A 25,240-nucleotide genomic window follows, 5' to 3' on the forward strand; every position below is an offset into this window, starting at 1 on the left:
GCAGAATCATATTCCCCCAGTTTGGAAAATGAAAGCCAGATGGGACAGAGGAGGACTCAGTCACCATCTGCCCTCCTATCTCAGGCCTTCTGATCCTCCTAGTCTCATTCCAGTGCTGCCAGCTGGCTTCGAGGCAGAAATTCCTGCGTGTGGAATGAACCATGGTGCCACCAGCTGTAGCCAAAGTAGCCCAGAGGAGAAAATGAGCCCAGTTGCAGGGGCCCTTTAAACCTCCAAGCCCCGCCCCTGCCCCGCCTCCCCCCGTCCAGCCCTGCCCAGGCCTGCACAGCTGGGAAGTGCTCCCTGGACTGTGAGAGCGTTTCCTGACCAGAGGGGTGCTGCAGCTAGCCTGGCTTCTAGATGTGAGTACATCACACTGGCCCCAAAACCAGTGGTGTGTTTCTGTCTTCTCCAAGGCTGCCTTTGACCTCCTGCTTTCTTGGGCCTTCTGCTGGGGTAGGCAAGACGTCCCTGAACCAGGGGAAGAAAGGAGGGTGGAGACTGCCTTTAGGAGTGAAGATAGATTACTGGCCAACACTCCCACCCTTCAAATCTCAGGCCTCTCTCTGACTTCAGGGTTCCACCCGAGGCACAGTGGTCCCAGACTTCAGGACCCGCCTGAGCAACCTAGTGAGACCCTTCGACTCTTAAAAGGTGGAGGACTGGGCTGTGCCTCAGTGGGAGAGCACTTGCCTAGCATGCACAAGGCCTGAGTTTGTTCCCCAGCCACGTACACACAAGGAAAGATGAGGACCCATTCAGACTCCATCTTGGAGCTAGACTGGTTTGGCTATTCTTGCCTACCATCACCCTTCACCCTCTAGGGACCTGGGTTCTGGCCTGTGCCTTTAAGCTCCTAGAATGTGATTTGTCCCCATTGAGGTTCCTTAACTCTGCCAAATGTTGAGGCTTTTCTACTGCCTTTTGCAGGGCTGTGCCAGTGGTAAGCCTGGGCCAATCACTTGAGAGGTCATTGGCAGAGTGATCTTAAAGTGGGCTTGATTTCCAAAAGGTGAAGTTGGTGAGTGAGACTTTTCTCTTGGGGAGGAGGAAGTGAAAAATAGGAAGCTCAGTTGGACCCACCAGTCTGTGATTTTGGGGAATATTGGAGCTGTTACTCTGGAGCAGAGCACTTGAGGTGAGGACTGATAGTTGATAACATGTCCCCTGTGTATTCTGCCGGGGGTGAACCCCTGGGATATGGGGGAAAGACTGACTGCCCTGTGGAATGTGCCTGGTGACCCTCCCTGGAAACTCCTACCTGCTCTTGCCTTTGGCACACACGGCACCTGGCCTGCCCTGGGGTGGGGCTGTTTGGACAGGACAGCTCTCTGTAACCATGAGCAGTCACCTTGAGTGAATAACCTAGAGACAGCCTCAGGGCTCTAAGGAAACTGGGTGCTCAGGCTTCCTTGGGTGCTGCTCCCCCAGGTTCTGGAGGAGCAGAAGTGGGCACTGGTCCTTCCTGCACTGGAGAAAATGTTCACCTTTGAACCCCAACTGGGACTATTTCTTGGGCAGCACCCAGCCCCACCCAGGCTCTTAGGTCCTCATTCTAAGATAAAATCTGATGCTTCTGCCTGTGATCTCTGGTCACAGTACCTTGAATGATCCCGAGGAAGTTCCTTAACTTCTAGGTTCTTAGGAGGAAAAATGAGTTGACTTAAAGGCACTTAAATCCTGGTACAGGTTAGGTTTGCAGTAAGAGCTTTTATGCAAGGGTACTTTTCTCAAATATAAGTTCTAGAGTCTTCTAGAAACCTTGTCCCAGTGGGTTCATGCTGGGAAATCGCATGAATAGGATTAAGTATCCCAGCCAGACACCAGGTATGGTGGCATGTGCCTGCCACTTGGGAAACTAAGACAGACTCACTTGAGCCTAGGAGTTCAAGGCCAACTTGGGGAACAGACAAGACCCCTTGTAGCCAAGTCCTATGATTGGGTGAGTTTAGGAAATACTGATTTAGCGGGTGGGGTGGTGTAGCCATGTATTTCCAGTGACTCGGGATAGGGTAGGAGGATGGCAAGTTCAAGGCCAGCCTCAGCAACTTAGACTGTCTCAAAATAAAAAATAAAAAGACTTGGTGATGTGGCTCATTGGTTAAGAACCCCTGGGTTCAATCCCCCCCCCGCAAAAAAAAAAATATTGATCTAGATTAGGAGTTCTGAATTCTGGTTCCTGGGTCACTTCTAGTCTACAGTCCTTACCTTCAGTGATGGGTATTTATTGGCAGCATCCAGGAGATAAAAGGAGTGGGGTTATGGACTGACAGAGCTACTCTGCCCTCCTTGAGTCCACCAAGCTACTCCACTTTCCCCAAAATGGTCCAGTTGGGTTAGAGCTCAGGTAGGATTTTTTTTGGGAGGAAAACCTTCTAAGACTTTGCCACCCAAAAATTTTAAAATGATTTATGTACAGCAACAGATTCTCAATTCTCATTAATAGTCCCCTAAAGCAGGAAATAGTTTTGATAAACCGAGAAACCACCAAGTGAAAAACAAGCTCTCTGCAACTTCTGAGTCATGTGACTCACAAACTAGAATGTTTAACTTAAAATCATGAAGGAAAACACCATTGAAGAGAATCCCTGTTTAAACTGAACTTCACACATTTTTTCCTAAACCTAAGGTTGATGGAGATCTAGTGGCAGGGCTAGGTGACCATCCTCAACCTCAGGCCTACCTGGACAGAGACCCTAGAAGTGAGGGCGAAGGGGACTGCTTGGAGCTAGGACAGGGGAAGGGATGAAGGAAAATAAATGGAATTCCCTGCCCTCGAGGAGCATTCTGATTTGAGCTCCTTTTCATTCTTGCTCGTAGCTAAGTTTGCTGAGCTTCTATGCATTAGAGATTTCCTTCTTTCTCTAATTAATGCCTTCAACTTCAGGAGGCCTCACATATTCCCACTTCACAATTGAGCAGAGCAAGGCTCAGGGGCTAGTAAGTGACCCAAGATCAGGCTGACAGTGCCAGGACCTGATGGATTGACACTTTACCCACTGGTTCTCAATGCTCACTGTATCTTAGAATCAGTGCTTGGAAACCTCCCCAGCCCAGAGATGGTGGCTTTAAAGGATCTCCAGGTGCCTCTAATGTGCAGCCTGGCTTGAAAGGGGCTGCTGTGCACCTGCCCCTCCCATACTTTTCCATGTGCCCAAATCCTCAGGGAATCTCATGAGAATGATGGTTGATTCTACAGTTATGGGGTGGGGATGGGATTTTGTATCACTATCAAGCTTTTAGTTGGTGCTCTGCCATTTGCTCACTGCAGACCACACGCATGATGTGGTCACTTTGGCATCTGCCATTTCAGATTCACTGCGTCAACCACTTACAGGTGGTTCTGAAAATCTCTGATAAGTATAGGAATTCGGAACTCATTAATTTTGGCTGAAGCATAAGTTTTATTTTAAAGATAGGTGCTTGGAATCGGGAGCCCCTCTGTTTTATTTTGTCTTTCCAGTTCTGGGGATCCAACCTATGGCCTTGTGCATGCTGGGCAAGCATTATACCACTGAGCTACTCCCCAGCCCAGGAGCCTGTCTTTGAAATAGAGGGCGAACGCAGCTTCTGCTGCAAACAGAACAGGCTGTTTAGTTCTCTGCCCATCCATCCCTGCCATCCATTACCCCTGGTGTGTGTAAGAGGGACAGTAGTCTCTGAGACTTCAGGTGAAAGTTGGCTGTGTTTCTTGCAGAAAACCTCATGACGTTTGAAGCACTTGTGGTCAAGCCAGGCTCTCCAACCTCCCTCCCCCAGCCAACTAGGGAGCAGATCTTGCAGGCAAAGTAGATCTGGGGAGTAGAGCTGGGGAACTAGGGTCAGGCCTGAAATCTGAATCTTCCAAAGGCCAACAATCCTTCACCACTGACTTTTTTTTTTTTTTTTTGTACCAGGGATTGAACCCAGGGGTACTTAATCACTGAGCCACATCCCCAGCCCTATTTATTTATTTATTATTTATTTATTTATTTATTTTAAGACAGGGCCTCATTAAATTGCTGAGGCTGGTCCTGAACTCATGATCCTCCTGCCTCGGTCTCCTAAAGCTGCTAGAATTATAGGTGTGCAACATTGTGCCCAGCCTACCATTGACTTTTTTTTAAAATTTCATTTATTTATTTTTATGTGGTGCTGAGGTGTGAACCCAGTGCCTCACACATGCTAGGCAAATGCTCTGCCACTGAGCCATGACCCCAGCCCTCCTTTTTTTTTTTTTTTTTTTTTTTTTTGTGGACCTTGACATATTGGAGGTAAAATGCTCTAACATGTTTTACTTGACATCTGGTGAGCCACAAAAGTCTACATCTGAGACTTGTCACAAACATGATGGTGAGGTATAATATAATGGCAAGACCTGCTCTGAGAGAATTTGGCAAGCAGTCTAGGTGAAAGGCACAGCCTTAGGGCATGTGGAATACTCAGGGATAAAACAGGGACCTGAGGGTACTGACACCAGGGCTTGTCTTCAGAATGAGGCAGGATCCCAGCCTGATCAGCTATGAGGAGGACTCTCGCTGAGTCACTGAACTGGGCGAGGCTCTCGGCCCCCCTGACTGGGCCCAGCTGGAGTGGCAGATGGTGAAGAGGCCTCAGCCTTGGGGGAGCGGGAGATGGCCCAACAAGGAGCCAATCGAGGCTGATCCCACAGCCTGCTTACAGCCTGTATGGCCTTCTAGAGTTAAAATCTTCCCTGGGGGGGCCTCAGAACCCTGCCTGCACCTCCGCCTACAGCCGGAGCACTTCCTCTTGCCCCATCTGGTTTCCTGGCCATGATTCCCCCCTGCAGAGAACCTGGCAAAGGAAATCCCTGGGAAAGCTTCACCTGGCCGTCAGGAGCCCCTACTTTGCTCTGCCTCTAGCCCTGCAGCTGGGGTGACACAAGACTTGTGACCTTCCCGGTCAGCAAACAAACGTGGGTTAGGCCAGAATGCCAGGTAGGGGAAGGCTCTGTGGTGCTGGGTAGGACAGTTGGGCCTTGGACACTGTCCCTCCACAACAAGACACACAGTGCTTAAGAAGAACCTGGTGCTGCTCTGAGCACTATATATAAACTTACTCTCGCGATGCTGAATTAAGAGGCTATTGTCTGTCCCCTTTTTGTAGGCGAGGAAACAGGTACAGGGAGGTCAAGGGACTCACATAAGGTCACCCATCAAATAACGGTTAGAGCCACCGTCCAGGCAGTACCAGTCAGTGGACTCCCACAAGGAGCCCTTCCAGAGTAGGGCCCCAGATCATGCTGTGGAGCAACTAGGAAATGGAAGCAAAACCAAGCAGAACAAGCAACAGAGAGAAAGGAAAGAAGGCTTGGATAAGAGACAGGCAGAGAACAGGGCCAGGAGATGAGAAATGAAGCCCCTTTTCCTCCAAACATAAGAAAGGGGACTGTAAGTGGAAAAAGCCATCTTCCTGCAAGTTAGGGAAATGAACCTCAAGTAAAAATGAGCCACATACAAAATTGCAGGATAAAGAATGAGGAACCCAGCACAGTGGTCCACATCTGTAATCCTGGCAGCTCAGGAAGCTGAGGCAGGAGGATCCCAAGTTTGAGGCCAGCCTCGCTAACTTAGTGAGACTTGAAGCAACTTAGTGAGACCCTGTCTCAAAATAAAAAGCAAAAAAGGGCTGGGGATATGGGCTCAGAGGTAAAGTGCCCCTGGGTTATATCTCCAGTACTGGAAGAAAAAAAAAAAGAATAAGTAGCAGAGTAACCACCATGTGATGTGAAAAGCCACCAGGGGGGAAAATGGGAGATAAGACAAGAAAGAAACAGATGAGGCAGGGAAGAGCGAGTCGAAGTTGTAACCCCAGGCAATCAGAATCCATGTCCATAGTCACGCACCATGCTTCCTTTTGAGGAAGAAAGGACCAGAAATCCATCTAGTTCTGATAGTATCACTGACTTGTTTTGTGTCCCTGAATGACTCATTGACCCTTTCTGGTTCTCAACTACTTAAAGCTATACTGTCCATTATAGATCAACTACCCTCATTTGTTTATTTCAATTTTTTTTTTTTTTTAAATTTGAGGTATGGTGACACACACTTGTAATCACAGGATTGCAAGTTCGAGACCAGCCTCAGCAACTTAACAAGGCTCTGTCTCAAAATAAAAAATAAAATAAAAAGGGCTGGGAATGTGGCTCAGTGGTTAAGCACTCTAGGGTTCAAACCCTGATTATTAAAAAAAAAAAAAAAGGGTGATGCCAGGGCTCCCATACGTGCTGAGCGCATGCTTTTACCACTGAGCCCCCCAAATTAATTAAAATTAAATATTTTCTTGATACACTAACCACCTTTTTTTTCTTTTTTTGGTACTGGAGATTAAATCCAGGGGCGCTTTACCACTGAGCTACACCCTTGGCCCCTTTTATTTTTTATTTTGAGACAGGGTCTCACCAAGTTGCTTAAGATCTCCCTAAGTTGCTGAGGCTGGTCCCAAACTTGGGATCCTCCTGCCTCAGTCTCCAGAGTTCCTGAAATTATAAGCACACACTACTGCACCCAGCAGATACCCTAGCCACATTTCAAGAGTTAAGTTGTCATATGTGATTAGTCCAAAGATGGAGCAGATTTAGAATATTTCCATCATTGTAGAAAATTCTGTTGTTCATGCTGAGTTAGAGGACTTTAAATAGGAGCCAAGCAGCTGATATGCATGCAGCTGCTCAGGTATAATAGGAAGTGGCAGGGACTGTGGCAGCAGAAAAGTCTGTGTCTCATTGAAAGGGTGCAGCTTGCCAGCCATGGTGGTGCAAGTGTGTAAACCTAGGAACTCAGGGAGGCTGAGGCAGGAGGATTGAAAAAAGTTCAAGGCCAGCCTCAGCAATTTAGCAAGAGACCCTCAGTGACTTAGCATCTCAAAAGAAAAAAAAAAAAGGACTGGGGATGTAGCTCAGTGGTAAGGCACCCCTGGGTTCAGTCCCTAGTACCACAAAAAGAAAGAAAGAACAAGGATGTAACTATTTGGCTCTTGCCAACATCGCCACCTGGGAATGTGGGCGTTGTGTTGCTGGTCTTCTAAATCTTCAAGAGAAGCAGGAATTGGGAGTGTGTGAAGGTTCATGATTTGTTTGCAGGTTGTTTTTATTTTCTTTTTGTAGCAGGGACTAAACCCAAGGGTGGTTTACACCCCAGTACTTTTTATGTTTTATTTTTATTTACTTACTTATTTTGTGGTGCTGGGGATTGATCCCAGGGCCTTGTGCACTCTACCAACTGGGCTACATCCCCAGCCCTATTTTTTATTTTGCAATAGTGTCTCACTATGTTGCTGTGGCTGGCCTCAAACTTGTGATCTTCCTGCCTCAGCCTCTAGAGTTGCTGGGATGATAGGCATACACCACCATGCCCAGCTAAAATCTCATAATTTGTGACAAATACAAACTGAAAATTTATAGATAGTGTGGATCAAGTAAAACTCTTCTCTCAGGCCTCTTCCAGCGTGGACTCTGTCATTTCCTGGCTTCTGCCTATTTGTCCTGTAGGAAACCACTTCAAAATGATCTCATTTTCATTGTTACCCAAATGGAACTGCCTGAGTGAATAAATGAAGAACCACCCCTTTCTGGTGGTGACTTCAGAAATATGTGATGGCTGAGGGTGTGGCTCTGTGGTAGAGTGCATACCGGCATGGGGCCCTGGATTCCACCCTGATGTCACAGAGCAAGGACCTGCCATTCTTGGGATCACACTATAAAGATTTCAGACACGTCGCTCAGAGTAACAGCAGGAGTTTATTAGAAGGGATAGGAAAAGGGAAAGGGGGGGCATGTTCTCAAGGGAGAGAGGAGGGTCCTCTCAGAGAGGAGGATGGCACAACCCTGCTGCCCACCATTTTTAATGGGGGTCCCAGGGATGACAGGATCGCATCAGATGCCTCCACTTTGCATTGCCTTGCCCCAGGGAGGGAGGATTTTACGTTATAATGACCTGCTGAAGATCCAAAGGCAACTGACTCTGAGTCACTTTGGCCCACACTGACCAGTTCTAATTGGAATCTGTTAGGGGGAATTATCCTTATCTCCCTGAGTTTAGGGATCTGGTCTGTGCAAGGGTCACAAAAGTGCCCCTTCCCCAGGGTAACTTGTGTTCTGCATTTCTCCTGCAGATAACAAGTAGTTTGCTGAGGAATGTAGCATATCTTGTCGAGTTAAGCTAGACAGGGCTGCCGGTAAATTACTTTTTGAAAGAAAGCATGTGGGGTCTGTCGTGAGCAGTGAGTAAGAGAGGAATTGAGTTTGGTTCCAACAAGTGGATTTTATTCATGCAATACACACTCAACCTAACATTCCTAATAATAACAAGTCACAAATACATTGAAGATTCACTCCCTTATTCACCTAGAGTCCAATCCCCATGGACTTACTCAATGCAACGTCTCTTAGCCAAGAAGCCAGTCAATAAGACCAAGGGGATTCTTCTCAGCTGTCCTCTCTCAGCTCCTCAGATGTCTTCGAATGTCCTTAGGTGTCCGATAAGCCGGAGGCTGGATGGCAGTCTTCGTCACGGGAGAGGTGGTTAGTCCTCCGGCCTCAGTGACAATGATCAATCAGCAATAGTGTGGACAGCAGCCAGGACAGTCAAGAGGCAGAGCGACATGGAGTCCTCTGGTCACGGTGCTGCTGACAGTTTGCTCCAAAAGTCCCGGGGTTTAAGTAGTGATTTTCAGCCCAGTCATGCTCTGGTCTTCATTGATAAAGACCAGAACACGACTAGACCAGGAGCTCCCACTTAAATCATAGATAAAGCTTCATATCAGCATTGTTCAGGAGTGTCATCCTGCCACATAGCAAGTTTGTCACCAGGCGCCTTTTATGATTTTAGTTTTATAAGTCCAGGCAAATACCAAATACAGCTTATATTACTACATAATACACAACTATAGCAATTCCTATTATTTCCTTGTCTCATTACAGGGACAGCATGTTAACCTTATGTTCCCACCGCTCACTGTCTATAACCTACCACCCGTTAGGGTAACTGGAGCAAATATCCATGAGAGACATAGGCAAAGACAGTCAGGCAAAGAGAGAGTCTTCCAGGTGTACAGCCTATAGGAAAAAACTTCTTAACTATACAGTCGTGTACAATGGAGTAATTAAAAAATAACCTGTTTGACCCTGTGACTGTTACTTGAAATCTTTGCTTTAGTTTCTGTACTTAGGGACTTTTTCAGGGTGGGTCTACTGAGAAGGTCATGCCTGGATAGACAGGTGCTGATTTTCAAAATGGAGTTACTTTGGCCTAAGGCCCTAACACCACCGAACATTGCAAAAACAAAACAAAGAATAAAAGAAGAAAAAGATTGACTATAATCTGAGGACAAGGCTCAGAGTTGTGTAGTGAACTTGATTCCCTTTGTCTGACTCAAAGAAACAAGCCCAGAGTCCAAGGGGTGGGATATAGGGATGGGCATTAGGTAGGGTATGTGATGTTCCTGAACAGGCCAACAAGCTCTGGATGAAATAACCCCGGATATGGAGGCAGGTGTCATGGGAGTGGGTGGAATACACAAATTATTCCCCCCATCTTTCCCTCCTGCAGCCCCACAACAGCAGGGTGGCAACAAACCAGAAAGAGGACTAGAGGAAAAGACTGGAATAATCTACTGTTATTCATCTGGTTGATTCTCTGGGAGCATCAGTTGGGTCTGGGATCCCTTCCATGGTGGATCACATCTTACCTGTTCACCCCAAGGATTGCTTAATGCTCAAGGAAGGGGAGGGATGCAGAAAAGGATCATGCAAATATTCTTTGGCTGTAGGCTAACATTTGCATGGTGCCTGGCCCTTGGGATCCCCTGAAATAAAAGCTGCCTGCCTCTGGAGGAGCCAGAGAGCTGTGCAGAGCAACTGCTTCCCCACTGTGTGCTGGGCCAGGCTATGGCTTTCCCCATAGACTGATCTACACTCCCAGCTGGAGGTAGCTCTTACTCTGTGCACCTAGAGACTGGGAACCTTTTGAACTAAAACCCCTTCCAGTGTGGCAGGCAGGGTAGGGGGAGGGAGTGGATGGGAGTGAGGGAAAGGAATTTAGCAATGATCCCTGGATGGCTGTTCATAAACTCTGACCAGCAGTGTTGGCAAAGGTGAGGTGTGGATGGGCTTTGTTGTCCTGGGTGGGGAAACAAAGGGAGAGGTGGGGATAGGGAATGGAAAAGGGGGTAATCTGAGCTGGAAAATGAAGGGCCACCCATAGGGCATCTTCAGACTGGAGCCTGCCCCATCCCAGGTCCCCTGTGCTTATCTTGTGTCTTCTTTTCATCTCTCTGTCTAGCCCTGCACTTAGGAGTCACCATGGCAACTGAAGAGTCCATCATCCGCATTCCCCCATACCACTACATCCATGTACTGGACCAGAACAGCAATGTGTCTCGGGTCGAGGTCGGACCAAAGACCTACATCCGGCAGGATAATGAGAGGTTGGTGCGGGGCCCTTGGGGTCAAGAAGGGCATATTGGTCTCCACCCTGTTCACAAATTGGGCAGCAGGGAGGTTTCTCCTGTGTTTGCTGCCTCTGGGAGCAGGGACCTGGGTCTTCACAACCCTTCTCGCCTGCCAACAGGATACTGTTTGCCCCCGTGCGCATGGTAACTGTCCCCCCACGCCACTACTGCACAGTGACCAACCCTGTGTCCCGAGATGCCCAGGGATCAGTACTGTTCGATGTCACAGGGCAAGTACGACTTCGCCATGCTGACCAAGAGATCCGACTGGCCCAGGACCCCTTCCCCTTGTACCCGGGGGAAGTGCTGGAAAAGGTACCTGGCTTGCCTCCCCACCCCCCACTCTGCCTATCCTAAGGCTCTGCCCCGTCTTCTAAGGGGACAGCGGAAAGAGCTGGGAACGTTCGCTCATCCTCACAGAGCAGAATTGACTCACTGTCCCTCTGCACACCTTCCCAGCCACCTGCTTCCTCCTCTGTCCCATCCCTACCCTCATCTCTTATCTACACCTTGGAACCTTGAGGAGATTCCTCTGCATCAAGTGGACCCAGGAACCCAGCCCATCCTCTGTCTTTGAGGCCCGTTCCTCACCTACCTCTTCTCTCCCTTCCATCTCTGACTTCTTAGTTGAGCAAGGAGGTGCTCACCTGTAATCCCAGCAACTCGGGAGGTTGGGGCAGGAGGATTGCAAGTTCAAAGCCGGCCCCAGCAATTTAGCAAGACCCTGTCTCGAAATAAAAATGAAATATAAAAAAGGACTGGAGATGTGGTTCAGTGGTAAAACTCCCCTGGGTTCAATAGAAATATTTTAAAAATCCATTTAAAAATATTAAAAACAAAACAAAACAGGGACCAGTTCTTCCACTGAGCCCCTGTTCAAAGGGCCTTCCCAAACACTTCTTCAAGTGAGTTTCTGCAGCACCTCCCTCCCTAACATCTGTAGTCTGGGGAGAATGGCCTGTGTCCTGCTTTATCACCCTGCTGGAACTGGAACTTCATAAAGACAGAGGCCATGTTCTCCCTCATGATGACCAGAGTGTCCTGCATATGGGTGAACAGGGAAAGGGAGACTCCAGCCCAGGGTGTGGCCAGTGGTCGAGTGGTTACTCTACCTTTGGCAGCGCAGGGCCAGTTTGGTTGTAGTCAGGAGAGCAGGCAGGCTTCACTAGGATTCAAGTTTTTTTTTTTTTTTAAAGTTGCAGAAGGACCCAATACCTTTATTTTATTTATTTTTATGTGGTACTGAAGATCAAACCCAGCACCTCACATGTGTTAGGCAAGTGCTCTATTACTGAGCCACAGCCCCGGGATTCAGGTCTTGATTCCATTCTTTTTGTTTTTTGGTTTTTTTTTGTTTTTTGTTTTTTGTTTTTGGGTGCTGGGGATCGAACCCAGGGCCTTCTGCTTGCGAGGCAAGCACTCTACCGACTGAGCTATCTCCCCAGCCCCTTGATTCCATTCTTTACCAGCTGTGTGACTTTGATCATGTCTCCTAATGTCTGTGATCCTTTTTTTTTTTTTTCCCTTTCCTGCCTCTCTCAGAACATTGTCAAATATTAAATGAAGTCATGTCTGTAGAGACATTTGTACAAACTTTTAAAAGGTGCATCTACTTTTTTGTCAGATCTCCCTTCCTGTCTCAAGGAGATGTGATGACTGGGCACCAATGACTATCTTGTAACCATGAGGCAACCTTGAAAACAAAGTCATGTGTTTAAAACTTGCCTATTATAGCATTTTATATCTTCCTCCTTTTTATACTCCCTGTAGAGCACCAGGGAACACCAGACCATGAAATTCCATTGATTCAGCTTCCCAGATATGTCTAACACATCTCAAGCCTTCTGCTCAGTCTCCCTCGTAGATATTAGCCCTAAACAACTCCTGAGCACTTTCTACAGAGGAAAGTTTGTTCTTGGCTCATTGACAATAGCATCCTCTTGCTTGGTCTATTCCATCCTTTAATTCTTCAGATCAGATGTGCTTGCCTTGGTCTTATTTTGGGGCTTGTGCTGTGGATTCTGACCTTCAGAGTATCCACCTTCAGAGTATCAGATTTGACCCCCAAGGTCATAGCACTGAATGCCCCATGACCTCTTCTTCCCCCACTAGGATATCACCCCACTGCAAGTGGTCCTGCCTAACACTGCCCTCCATCTTAAGGCATTGCTGGACTTTGAGAATAAGGATGGAGACAAAGTCGTAGCAGGTGACGAATGGCTATTTGAGGGACCAGGTAAGTTAACTCTCCCCTGGGGGAGGTCAGGGTCTTTGTTCAGGGACAGGGTCCTTCTGCCCTCCCGCCTTTCTGCTCCCCTGACCTCTGCTCCATCCTCCCTTCCCAGGCACGTACATCCCCCAGAAGGAGGTGGAGGTCGTGGAGATCATTCAGGCTACGATCATCAGACAGAATCAGGCCCTGCGGCTGAGGGCCCGCAAGGAGTGCTGGGACCGGGATGGCAAGGAGAGGGTGACAGGTGGGGTCACCAAGGGGCACTGATGGCGGGTGGGCAGGAGGGGTCTTGCCTACAGGGGAAGCCGGGAAAGCCACTTGCCGCCCAGGGACAGCGCTTCCTGTTTTTTGTTTTTTTTTTAATTGGAGCATCATAGTTATACATAGTAACTGGGTTCGTTTTGACAAAACTCTGGCATTTCTTTTCTTTTTTTTTTTTTTTTTGGTGCTGGGGATCGAACCCAGGGACTTGTGCTTACAAGGCAAGCACTCTACCGACTGAGCTATCTCCCTAGCCCTCTGACATTTCTTGAGATCTGTTGAGGGCTATCCAGTGCTTCTTTGCCCACCCACCTCTCAGCTGGCTCTGCCCCAGCCCCAATCCTCTGATCCTGAGCACTCGGGCATGGCCTTTCCCTCTCACACCCTTCACCGTGGCCAGGTCTTATCTGATTCTGGATCAGCAACGCAGAGGTTCAGATACAATGAACAAATGCAGCCAGGTGCGTGCCAGATGTGGATCAAAATGCTTTATAAATCGTAACTGATTGAGTCCTCCGACAACCTCGAGATGTGACTGTTCCCATTTTCCATATGGCAAGACTGAGGCACAGGGGTCAGATGCCCTTGCCCATGGTGTGTGACCAGGCAGGGCAAGGCTGTGGCTTGCACCCAGGCACCCTTGCTGCTCCAATAAACAAAATGACATCCAACACTCTAATAGAGGCACTTCAGCCTGTTTTGGGGAAGGAAAAACTTGGTCTTTGGGGCCCAAAGAAGGAAGCACAGGGTGTTGGCATAGTGGCACCTTCAGCATTCCTGTCAGGCCCTTGAACCTGGGGGCAGTGACTTCTCTTCACCTATGAATTCCTGTCCAGTTATCTAAGCTGTGGAAAGGACAGCTGGGGGAGGCTGGATGACCTTTGACCTTGACCTCCTACCCTTGACCAGGAGAAGAATGGCTGGTCCGCTCTGTGGGTGCCTATCTCCCAGCAGTGTTCGAGGAGGTTCTGGATTTGGTGGATGCTGTGATCCTTACGGAAAAGGTTTGTGGCCTGGAAATGAGTTAAGAGACCCTGGACTAGGGAATGCTCAAAAGTGGCCAAGAATCATGAGGACAAAGTAAAAGAGAAGAGATCTTTCTAGGGTCACTAAAAAACACTCAGAGGTCAGATCAACTGAGGAGTATCTCAGGCTATCTGGAAGGGTAAAGTTCTCCTGGGTTGATAGACATTGTCACTCAGACCTGGGAGCATAGTTAGTGGCCAGTGGTGTTCCCAGTTCCCCCAAGAAAGTGGCAGGAGGAAGTGGGAGGGAGACTCACTGACACCCAGCATCCCCTTCTGCAGACAGCCCTGCACCTCCGGGCTCGGCAGAACTTCCAGGACTTTCGTGGAGTGACCCGCCGCACTGGGGAGGAGTGGCTGGTGACAGTGCGGGACACGGCAGCTCATGTGCCTGATGTCTACGAGGAGGTACTGGGGGTCGTGCCCATCACCACGCTGGGCCCCCAACACTACTGTGTGGTCCTGGACCCAGTCGGACCAGATGGCAAGAACCAGCTAGGACAAAAGCGTGTCATCAAGGTGAGTTCCTCCACTTCCCCAGAGCCTGTCCTACAAGGGTTAAAGGTCCTGAGTGACAGGAGGTCCCCTGACCTCCACGCATTCCATGCCACGTACACATTCTAGAAACACCCTGGGTGGCTTTGCACACTTAGTTCTATGTGCCTAGGACTCTGTCTCATTTGATTCCCAGTCAGCCTCCAACGTCCCCGTCAGAGCTCAAGGACATGCTGCCTGCTCTGCATCCTGGCCCTGCCCATGCCGAAACCCTGTCTCATGTGTCATGCCTCTGTGTTCTGAAACCTTGGTCATCTTGTGTAAAGCAAATCTCAGTTTACCCTCCTCCCCTCCCCGGGGACTATGTGTGGGGACCCCAGGGACTGCACATGTCCTCTAAAAGTCCGAACAGCAGGTAGTTTAGGACTGTGAGAACACAGCTGCAGTTAAAGCCGAGCTGTTGTCTCATGAATGCAGCATAGATGGGCAGCGCGGAAACAGATGAGGCCGCCGTGTGCCCAGAATCTTTCGTTATTTTATTTGCTTTTATTTATCTACTTATTTATTTTGGTACTGGGGATTGAACTCGGGGGCACTCTACCCCTGAACAGCAACTCCAGCCCTTTTTTATCTTAAGCCAAAGTCTTGCTTAAATTGCCCAGGCCGTCCTGGCATTTGCGATCCTCCTGCCTCAGCCTCCTGAGTTGCTGGGATTATGGGCATGATCTGCATCCAGTTTCGTAACTCTGTGAATAGGTTAACTCTTAACGGTTTAACTCGTAGCTGAGTGAGGTGGTGCGTGCCTGTAAACCCAGTGGCTTGGGACCCTGAGGCAGGAGAATTGCAAGTGCCAGGACAGCCTCAGCAACTTAGCGAGGCCCTAAGCAACTTAGCAAGACACGGTCTCAAAATAAAAAAATTTAAAAAGCTGGGTATGTGGTCAGTGGTTAAGCACCCCTGGGTTCAGTCCCCAGTACCAGAAAAAAAAAAAAAAAAAAAGCAGGGGAGGTTAACTTGTTAGGACCCAGGTGCTGACAGTTTACAGATTCTTTCAAAGATGTGTTTGACGAAATGAGATTTTACAGCCTTTAGTATAAAACCTCCTGGTCCAGATAATGCTTCACGGTATTATAATGTGGGGTGGGGTGTGCTTTGGGGCTCCTGGGCTCAGCACAAGCTCAAGCTAGCACAGGGCTGGGGAGGTGCCCTTGGAGGCACCTGTAGCCCTGGGAGGCAACAGCTCCTGACTCCCTCCCCACCCGTCTCCCCACAAGGGCGAGAAGTCTTTTTTCCTGCAGCCAGGGGAGAGGCTGGAACGTGGCATCCAAGATGTGTATGTGCTGTCGGAGCATCAGGGGCTCCTGCTGAGGGCTCTGCAGGCCCTGGAGGAGGGGGAGGAGGTGGAGAAGGTCTCGCACCAGGCGGGGGACCGCTGGCTCATCCGAGGGCCCCTGGAGTACGTGCCATCTGCCAAGGTGGAGGTGGTGGAAGAGCGTCAGGCCATCCCTCTGGACGAGAACGAGGGCATCTATGTTCAGGACGTCAAGACTGGAAGGGTAACTGCCGAGGGCTGGGCGACTGTCACTGCTATGTGACCGTGGTGGTGGCTTCCTCTGGGCAAGTGTGTGATGCTGATAGAGAGAGGTGGGGGAGGGGCCATCAGCAATATCAATAAGAACATCTGTGGGGGCTGGCTGGTGGATTCCAGAGCATTCTATGTAATAGTTGCCATCTCTTTGTCTTTTTTGGTGTGGGGGGGTACCAGGGATTGAACTTGGGGCACTCAACCACTGAGCCACATCCCCAGCCCTATTTTGTATTTTATTTAGAGATAGGGTCTCACTGAGTTGCTTAGCGCCTCACCATTGCTGAGGCTGGCTTTGAACTCATGATTCTCCTGCCTCCGCCTCCAGAGCTGCTGGGATTACAGGTGTGTGTCACTACACCTGCCTGGCCCATCTCTTTGTCTTAAATATCTCACTTCCAAACTGCAACTGAAGCTGGGCATGGTGGCACATTCCTGTAATCCCAGAGACTTGGAGGCTGAGGCAGGAGGGTCACAAGTTTGAGGCTAGCCTCACTAACTTGGTGGGACTCGAAGCAACTTAGTGAGACCCTGTCTCAAAAAATAAAAAGGGCTGGAGATTTGGCTCAGTGGTAAAGGACTCCCTGGGTTCAATCCTTGGTACCAAAAGCCAAACTCTCAAACTGAAAGGTTGAACCCAATATTGGGATAGGAATTCTGCCACACTGCAAATCTGGTCCTAGCTTAAATGCCTCCCTGAAGTGTGACATAGGGACAATAAGATCCTCCTCCCTCATGCCAGTATGCTGTGTAATCTTTCCCTTTTACTGATTCACCTAAAACCTAGACCTTCTTTGACCGAGGACCACATCTCCAACCTCTTTCTCTAAGAATCCAACCTAGAAACAGTTTGGAATCCAGGGAGGTGCTTCCTAGGAGTGCATCTGTCTCTGTGATGCCTTCCAAGCTGTCCCAGAAAAATAATATCAAGCACTTGCTGTATGCTACGTGTTGTTCTCCGAATGAGACACATGAAACAGTTAGGTCCTCAACCCCACAAGGGTCCACTGTCATGTCCACTTTACAGATGAGGAAACCAAAGCATAAGGGTAGAGTAGCTTGCCCAGATGACAGAGCTGGTAAGGGGCAAGGCCCAGACCATGCCCTGGACCATGCTGACCCACTGTGCTGCTCCACTGTGGACCAGGTCTCCTCAGGGCTGCTGGGCGTCCCTCTTATCCTCACTGATAGCACCTCTGCCCATCCCCACCTCTCAAGGTACGCTCTGTGATCGGGAGCACCTACATGCTGACCCAAGATGAGGTCCTGTGGGAGAAAGAGCTGCCCCCTGGGGTGGAGGAGCTGCTGAACAAGAGGCAGGACCCTCTGGCAGACAGGGGCAAGGAGGACACAGCCAAGACCCTCCAGCCCTCAGCTCCCCGGAACAAGACGCGTGTGGTCAGCTACCGTGTCCCTCACAACGCGGCCGTGCAGGTGTATGACTACAGAGAGAAGAGAGCCCGGTGAGCAGCTGGCCCTTGCCTGGGGGTCCAGGGGAGAGGCTCTCCTCCCTCCTGATCTCTGGCTCTCCCTGCAGTGTGGTCTTTGGGCCAGAGCTGGTGTCGCTGGGTCCTGAGGAGCAGTTCACGGTGTTGTCTCTCTCAGCGGGGCGGCCCAAACGTCCCCATGCCCGCCGTGCCCTCTGTCTTCTGCTGGGACCTGACTTCTTTACAGATGTCATCACCATAGAAACAGCAGATCATGCCAGACTGCAGCTGCAGCTCGCCTACAACTGGTGAGGGCTGGGGAGTCTTGGGTGAGGGCCTGCTGGGTGCAGCCCTGGGGAACCCTGGGGAAGAGCAGTACCTCTTAAGGAGGACAGAATACCTGACTCTGCCTGTGAAGAGGGAAGCCGGGCATCTAGAAAACCCAGGGAAGTTGCGGGCTCACATTCTGGGACTTCAGGGAACCAGTAGCTGGACACTACCCCAGGCAAACTCCCAGCATTCATTTAACACAACACAACTGCAAGGTTATTAAGAGATCAATGGGATGCAGCCAGCAGGAGTGGACAGGCCATGTGGCCAGAGCACCTCTCCTGAACCACAGCCTGGGGTCTGTATCTCAGTCCTACTGCTCACTAGCAACTTGGTCCTCTCCTCAGTTTACCCATCTATAAAATGAGGATAACAACATCACCTACCTTCCAGGGCTGTTGAAAGGATGCAGTGAGAATTAGAGCAGCCCCTGTGAGTTCATGTGGAGAGCTGAGACAAGCCTTAGGCGGAACTAGTGCTCACCAGCTCCCAAGCATGCGTTCCTCCCGTCCCGGCTGAGAGTACAGTACCACGATGAGGTGGATGGGGTTCTGGCATATCCCAGGGCACCATAGCATGATTATTAATTGACAGATTGCCTAGATTCAGAATTCTTTCCTGCCACACATTGTATGATCTTGGGCGAGTCAGTTTATCTCTGTAAAATGGGGAGAATGTTTATCCCCACTTGCTAGGGTAACTGAGAAGATTAAATGGAAACATGTGGTCAGTTCCTTGGGACTTTCCTGGGCATAAGTTAGCATTATCTATTGTAAGGAACCCTGCCTGACTATACTGAATGTTGAAATTCTACTCAAAAAGAAAGTTTTATTTTTTTACTTTTTTTATATTCTATTTTTTCGCCCAGGACTGAACCACTGATCCACATCCCCAGTCCTTTATATTCTTGATTTTGAGACAGGGTCTCACTGAGTTGCTTAGGTCCTTGCTAAGTTGCTGAGGCTGGCTTTGAACTTGCAATCCTCCTCCTCGGCCTCCCGAGCTGCTGGGATTATAGGCCTGTGCCACCACTCCAGGCTGGGAAAATAGCTTTCTCTCCTGGGCCTCTTTGTTCACAGGCACTTTGAACTGAGGGACCGGAAGGACCCTCAGGAGGCAGCCAAGCTCTTCTCGGTGCCTGACTTTGTGGGTGATGCCTGTAAGGCCATCGCATCCCGGGTGCGAGGAACCGTGGCCTCTGTCACCTTCGATGACTTCCATAAGAACTCAGCTCGCATCATTCGCACAGCTGTCTTTGGCTTTGAGGCCTCAGAAGTCATGGGTTCCGATGGCATGGCCCTGCCCAAGCCCCGGGACCGGGCCATCTTCCCCCAAAACGGGCTGGTGGTCAGCAGTGTGGATGTGCAGTCGGTGGAGCCTGTGGACCAGAGGACCCGGGACGCCCTGCAGCGCAGTGTCCAGCTGGCCATTGAGATCACCACCAACTCCCAGGAGGCAGCAGCCAAGTGAGTGAACTTGGGGCGCAGCTGCCTCACGGGTCTCTCTGGGGCCTCCATCCTGTACTGCCAGGGCTTGAGTAGCGTGGAGCCCACTTATGGTTTGCCTGCTGCCCTCCTTGCCCTCGAGGATCTCTTCTCTACCCTATGGATAATGTGACCTGCTTAAAGTGTCAATAAGATGCCACCCCCACTCCCTTAGCTTCCACCTTGCTCCTAGGGACAGGGGTATAGATCAGTGGGACATGCTTGCCTAGCATGCATGAGGCCCTGGGTCCCATCTCTGGTACTGCAAATGGACTCCTTTCTAAGGTCTTCCAAGTCTGGCCTCCCTGCACCCCAACTCCCAACCTGCTCCCCTGGTGGACGAACATGTTCCAGCCTCACTGACTCCCTTCTGCTCCTCACAGAAGCAGCTTTTTCCCACCTACAGCCTTGCCTTTTGCTGCCCGGAAAGCTTTCCCTAGAACCTTTTCAAGACAGGCTCCTCCTCCTGGTTCAGCCTGAAATTGTCACCTCCTTTCTTTCTCCCACCACAGCAGTAGCACCCTCTTTGCCCAGTCACCCATTTTACCACCTCCAAGGTGCTTGTTTCTATCTGAAATCGCCCTTGCTTGCTTGTTTTTTCCCACTATGGGTCGGGGGACACTGTGTGAAGTGGAGTCCTGAGCACGCCCCGCCCCCAAGTCTAGAGTCACCCTGGGGATGTGAACCACGTATACCCTGTTCTGAGTGGAGTTGTGTGTCCAGTGCCTTCTGGAGGCCAGGGTCTGACCTGGCTCCCTACAGCTTGGCAGTCTCTGCCCTTGGCACTCCTATCCAGCTCTGGCCCCCTGCCAGCATCTCGACTTGTCCCTGATCTCATCCAGGCATGAGGCCCAGAGACTCGAACAAGAAGCCCGCGGCCGACTTGAGAGGCAGAAGATCTTGGACCAATCAGAAGCTGAAAAAGCTCGCAAGGAGCTTTTGGAGCTTGAGGCTTTGAGGTGGGTGGAGAACCAGAGGAGCAAAAGACTGGCAAGCGTAGAGGGTCTTGGGAAACAGCTGGTGGGGGCAGCAGCGTGCGTATGAGACAAAGCAGTATGTGGCATGGCATAATCAAGGCCCCAGGTGGGCAGGGCTTTCTTTTGAGTCTTACGGGACTCTGCCTCCCCTTCCAGCATGGCGGTAGAGAGCACCGGCACTGCCAAGGCCGAGGCAGAGTCCCGCGCAGAGGCAGCACGGATCGAGGGTGAAGGCTCCGTGCTGCAGGCCAAGCTGAAGGCCCAGGCTTTGGCCATTGAGACGGTGAGCCGGGGGCTGCCTGTGGAAGGGTGTGGACTTGGAACCTGGAAGAGGTCCATTCACTATGGTCCCTGAAGCCACATGATACCAAGCACCCTTATACAAAGCCCTCTTCAAGTACTGTTTTAAAAAGTTCTTTGCCCTGTACCAATGCATGCAATACATTGCTTGAAGGTAAGGATTATTATACCCATTTTACAGATGAGTGCTCAAACCCTGGTTCCTTTGTGCCAGATATGTAAAGTATTTTATGTTGAAATCCCATTGAGGTGGGTCTTTTCTTTTTCTTTTTTTTTTCTTTTTTTTTTTTTTTTGTGGTACTAGGAATTGAACTCAGAGGTATTTACCACTGAGCTACATCCCAGCCCTTTTTTATTTTTTATTTTCACCCAGGATCTTGCTAAGTGGCTCTGGCTGGCCTCAAACTTGCTATCCTCCTGTCTCAGCCTCCTGAGTAGCTGACACAGGCGTGAGCACCATGGCACTGATGCTCAGATTAAGGAGCGCCTGTGCATGGGTCCATTCCCTCTGCCTCAATTCCTTCAGGCTTGCTGCCTAGGCCGACTTTCTGGCCAGTTCCCAGGGACCATATGATCTAAAGCCAGCCAGCTTTCTTCCCTTCCAGGAGGCTGAACTCCAGCGGGTACAGAAAGTACGCGAGCTGGAACTGGTCTATGCCCGGGCTCAGCTGGAGCTGGAAGTGAGCAAGGCCCAGCAACTGGCTGAGGTGGAGGCAAAGAAGTTCAAGCAGATGACAGAGGCTCTGGGTCCCAGCACCATCAGAGACCTGGCTGTGGCTGGGCCAGAGATGCAGGTGAGGGTTGGGGGAGTAAAGGGGAGTGTCTTGAGACCAGCCTTGAAACTAAGAAGGCAGAAGGGAGATGACATCTAGAAAGACATCAGGGGAGGGAAGGAGCAAACAGCCCTGTATCGCTTGTCATTTGAGCACAGTGTCATGCTGTGTCAACCTCAGGCACTGTATTGGACTCGGCAGGGAGCTGGAAGTCTTAGGGGAGATGGTGAATACAAGGGGTATCAGTCTGTGACAGGTGCCTCCAAGGAAGTCAAGCCAGGTGATAGGATGAAGGGGGAGCTGACACTTCAAATCAGTTGGTTTCAGAAGAGTCGCTCTGAAGTGTGAGAGGCGACTAGTACCTGACCCTGTCTTCTCTTCCCCTCCAGGTAAAACTGCTCCAGTCTCTTGGTCTGAAATCAACCTTGATCACTGACGGCTCATCTCCCATCAACCTCTTCAACACAGCCTTTGGGCTGCTAGGCCTGGGGTCTGAAGGTCAGCCCCAAGCCCGAAAGGTAGCCACTGGGCCCAGCTCCCAGGAGGGCTTACATTTTCAGGGCCCTCCTGCCCCTCAAACTCCTGGAGGCAACCAAATTGTGCCCTAGCTCTGACCTGCACTGACAACTGACCAATAAAATGGACATTTCTGGGCATTTACATTCCTTTCTATTGTCTCAAGCCTGGGCCACAAGGGAGCTTAATGATGGAGGAACGTGTACCCCCGAAATCTGGAAGATAATTACTATAGATTTTGAACATCTGTAAAGTGAAGGGGAAACCGAGGTAGGGAGATTAGCCCAAAGTTGCACTGATTGGAATAGGATCCCCAAAGCCTTAGCAAGCTGTCTATCCTTTAGTGAGTCAATGTTCCTAGATCCCAGGTCAGGAAGAGGATGTCACGAGGTGGGAGAACGAAGTCTGCCTGCCCAGCCCTCCGGCATGGCTGGAACTGGCAATATCTCACAGCCCATTCATTCCTCCAGGAACCCAGCTTGGCTGGGCAGTTCACCATGGAGCCATCCCAGCCTATTTAGGCAACTTCCTTTGGCGCCACCTGCTGGTCATAACAGCAGCCCTCAGTACCAGCGGGTGTGCTAGGACAGTACCCAGCATTTGCACACTTTGCCCTTCTCAGATGGGGATGTCACACTGAGGAAGAGGACCATGCCCAGGGGTTGTAGGAACTAGAGCACCCCCTGGGTTTCTGGTCTGGGATAATGAGGAGCATCAAAGGCTACCCTTTTCCCAACCTCCCCCACAACCAGTAAGGGCCCCTTATTTGGGAGGATCCAGGCACAGTCTAAGTACACCAACCCTTTGTGCCAGGTAAAGCTGTAGGTGCCAAGCCTGCCTCCTCTCCACTGAGGAAGTAAAAATATCCTAGGTGTGCAGAGAAAAGAATGGGCTGTGTGGCCAGAGGCAGGTTATTCAACCTCTCTGATCTCTTTTCCCATCTGTAAAATGGACCAGCAAGTCCCCTACTGAGAAAGGTTGATGCAAATATAAGAATGATTCCTTTTTAAGGTCTTACTCCTATTTCCCCTCTGTGGCCTGACCCCATGAACCTTGTTTCTTTTTTTTTTTTTTTTTCATAAACATGTTTTAGTTGTAGATGGACATGATACCTTTATGTATTTATTTATATGTGGTGCTGAGGATCGAACCCAGTGCCTCACACATGCTAGGCAAGTGTTCTACCGCTGAGCTACACCCCCAGCCTTATTTGTTTCCAAGTTGAGCTGCATTTGTGTGATCAGTGGCTCCACTCGAAGCTGAGTGTGCCGAGGCCAGGGACCGTGTACTTAGCTCACAGCACTGGATGATGCTGCCTATGTCTGTGGAATAGGCAAGTGACTCAGCCCCTCCCCCACACACTCCCACTTCTTCCCTCGAGAGATAATTAATTTAAGGTTCTTCATCTGGTACCTGGCATGTATTAAGTGCTGCTGTGTTAGTGCTGTATATTAATAAGGGCCTCTGGGGACAAGAGACAGAAGCAAGTAAGATTGTACATGGTGGGTATGTTCCTTCCTGCATGGCCAACCTTGACCATGGCCATCCCTTCACCTTGCTTAACATTGCTGACAACTGCACCACCTCTGGAACTTCAACTCAAAGCTTCAGTGATCTTGACCCCAACCACCTTTTCAGCCCCCATCCCTTCTCATCTCAGTTTTACCCAGCTTAGAGTCTGTGATCTGTCCCAGTAATTCATTCACATGAAACCTCCCCTAACTCCTTGTCTCCCCATCTCCTGTGATGATCAGTGGAAAAAGTCCCATCCTTCTTAACAGCCCTGGCTGCCTCTGCCAGCCCCTGACCAGCTGCTTATTGCTGGAGGAGGGACACCCCACAGAGCCCACTGGTCTCATTTTAAACTCATGGCCCAAACTTCAGGGGAGGCCTGCCTCCTCTGATTCTGCATCTCCATCTAGAGTGAGGTGCCCTTCAAAACAACCATTCACACCTCCTCTGTTCTCAACTCCCACATTCCTGCCCACTTTTTCTCACCTCTTGGAGAAAATAGAAGCCAATTGGGCAGGAAGCCTCTCCCCTCCCAGTAGCAAATCAACAAAGTGTGGGCATCTGGACTCTTTGTCCTCCCTCCTGTTCCCAGCAAGAACTCCTTCCCTAGGACCCTAGATCTCACCTATCATGTCTTCCAGAACTGTACCCCTACTGCTTCTCCCTTGGGCCACTGTCATCAGTATAGAAACACGCCCTACTCTCTCTGCCACATAAAACAGGTAAATGATCCCTTAGCCCTACCTCCCCTCCAACTCCCACCTCTCCTTCCTTTTTCCTTCGTAGCCAAATTTCTCCAGAGTTCTCCATGTTCTCTGTTTCCATTCCTCAACACTTGTTATGGTGTTCATCTGGAATGTCCCCCCAAAGTCTCATTTGTACAGAGGTGGGGCTTTGGAGCATAAGGGCTCTGACCCCATCCAGTGGATTAATCCATTAACAATCCATTAACATGGACCACTGAGACAGGACCTCGCTGGAAGAAATAGGTCACTGGAGTGTGCCCTGGGTTTATTTTTCTCCCAATCCCTTCCTCTGTCTGTCTCTCTTTCTTTCTTCTTCCTGGCTGCCATGAGCCTAGAGCTTTGCTCAGTCATGATGTTCTGCCTCACCTCAGGTCCAGGGCAATGGAGCTGGTCAGCCATGGACCGACTCCTCTGAAACTGTGAGGATTTCAGGATGAAAAATAAACTTTTCCTCTTTTGTTTCTGTTGGGTATTTTGGTCACAGTGACAAAAAGCTGACTAACGGCACCTCTTCAAACCACTCCAATTAGCTTGTCTCTACCCGTTGCTTTTTTGAAACTGCTCTAATGGGCCTCCACAGTGACATTCTGTTACTAAATCCAGGAGGTAGGTCTTTTTGTTCAGCCTCGGCTGTCATTGGGCACAAGTGGCCACCCCTCCTTCCACACGGGCTCCCAGGGCATCACCTCTCCTTTCCTTTCTGCCTTTCTGGCTGCTGCTCCTGTTTCCTTGGTGACCCCACCTTCTCTGCTTAGTCTCTGAATGGTCCCCCAGGCCCTTTCCTCCTACCTACATTTTCAGTCTCATGACATCAAATCATGTCTACACCACTGACTTCAAAGTGCATTTTCTCCAGCCTTAACCTCACTCCTGAGCTCCAGACTCATTTCCAGTTGATTCGATCTCTCCACATGAATGTTCAGTGGCCATCAGTCTGGCTCATATGACTCACTGTAGCCAATGAAATGTAAGAATGACATAACCACTGTACTCTCTTTTCCCTTTTCCATATAAGAGGGTGATCAGAAATGTCCTACATAAAAATGACTCCAACAGCCTAGATCCCTGTGAGAAAATAGCAAAGAAATAGAGCCACAGCTGACCCACAATAGGTATGTAGCAGGAGC

General features: G+C 49.8%; 1 protein-coding gene across 2 annotated transcripts; it reads left to right on the plus strand.

Annotated features, from left to right (window-relative positions):
• The first annotated feature begins 221 nt into the window (after positions 1 to 221).
• On the plus strand, positions 222 to 22,012 carry Mvp (major vault protein). 2 transcript variants are annotated; one of them, XM_047533379.1, is made up of 15 exons: positions 222 to 362; positions 10,281 to 10,425; positions 10,569 to 10,764; positions 12,562 to 12,685; positions 12,795 to 12,926; positions 13,853 to 13,947; positions 14,251 to 14,487; positions 15,738 to 16,019; positions 17,267 to 17,511; positions 17,586 to 17,783; positions 18,885 to 19,271; positions 20,132 to 20,248; positions 20,423 to 20,549; positions 21,172 to 21,360; positions 21,729 to 22,012. In XM_047533379.1, exons 2-15 carry the CDS (start codon positions 10,301 to 10,303, stop codon positions 21,945 to 21,947), a joined length of 2,673 nt encoding a protein of 890 aa, XP_047389335.1. In that variant the 5' UTR covers positions 222 to 362; positions 10,281 to 10,300; the 3' UTR covers positions 21,948 to 22,012. The 2 variants fall into 2 exon arrangements, with proteins under 2 accessions (XP_047389335.1, XP_047389336.1); XM_047533380.1 differs by lacking the exon at positions 222 to 362 and adding an exon at positions 1,007 to 1,138.
• The last annotated feature ends 3,228 nt before the right edge of the window (positions 22,013 to 25,240 follow it).

Source organism: Sciurus carolinensis, chromosome 18 (assembly GCF_902686445.1).
Source record: "Sciurus carolinensis chromosome 18, mSciCar1.2, whole genome shotgun sequence".
NCBI lineage: Eukaryota > Metazoa > Chordata > Mammalia > Rodentia > Sciuridae > Sciurus > Sciurus carolinensis.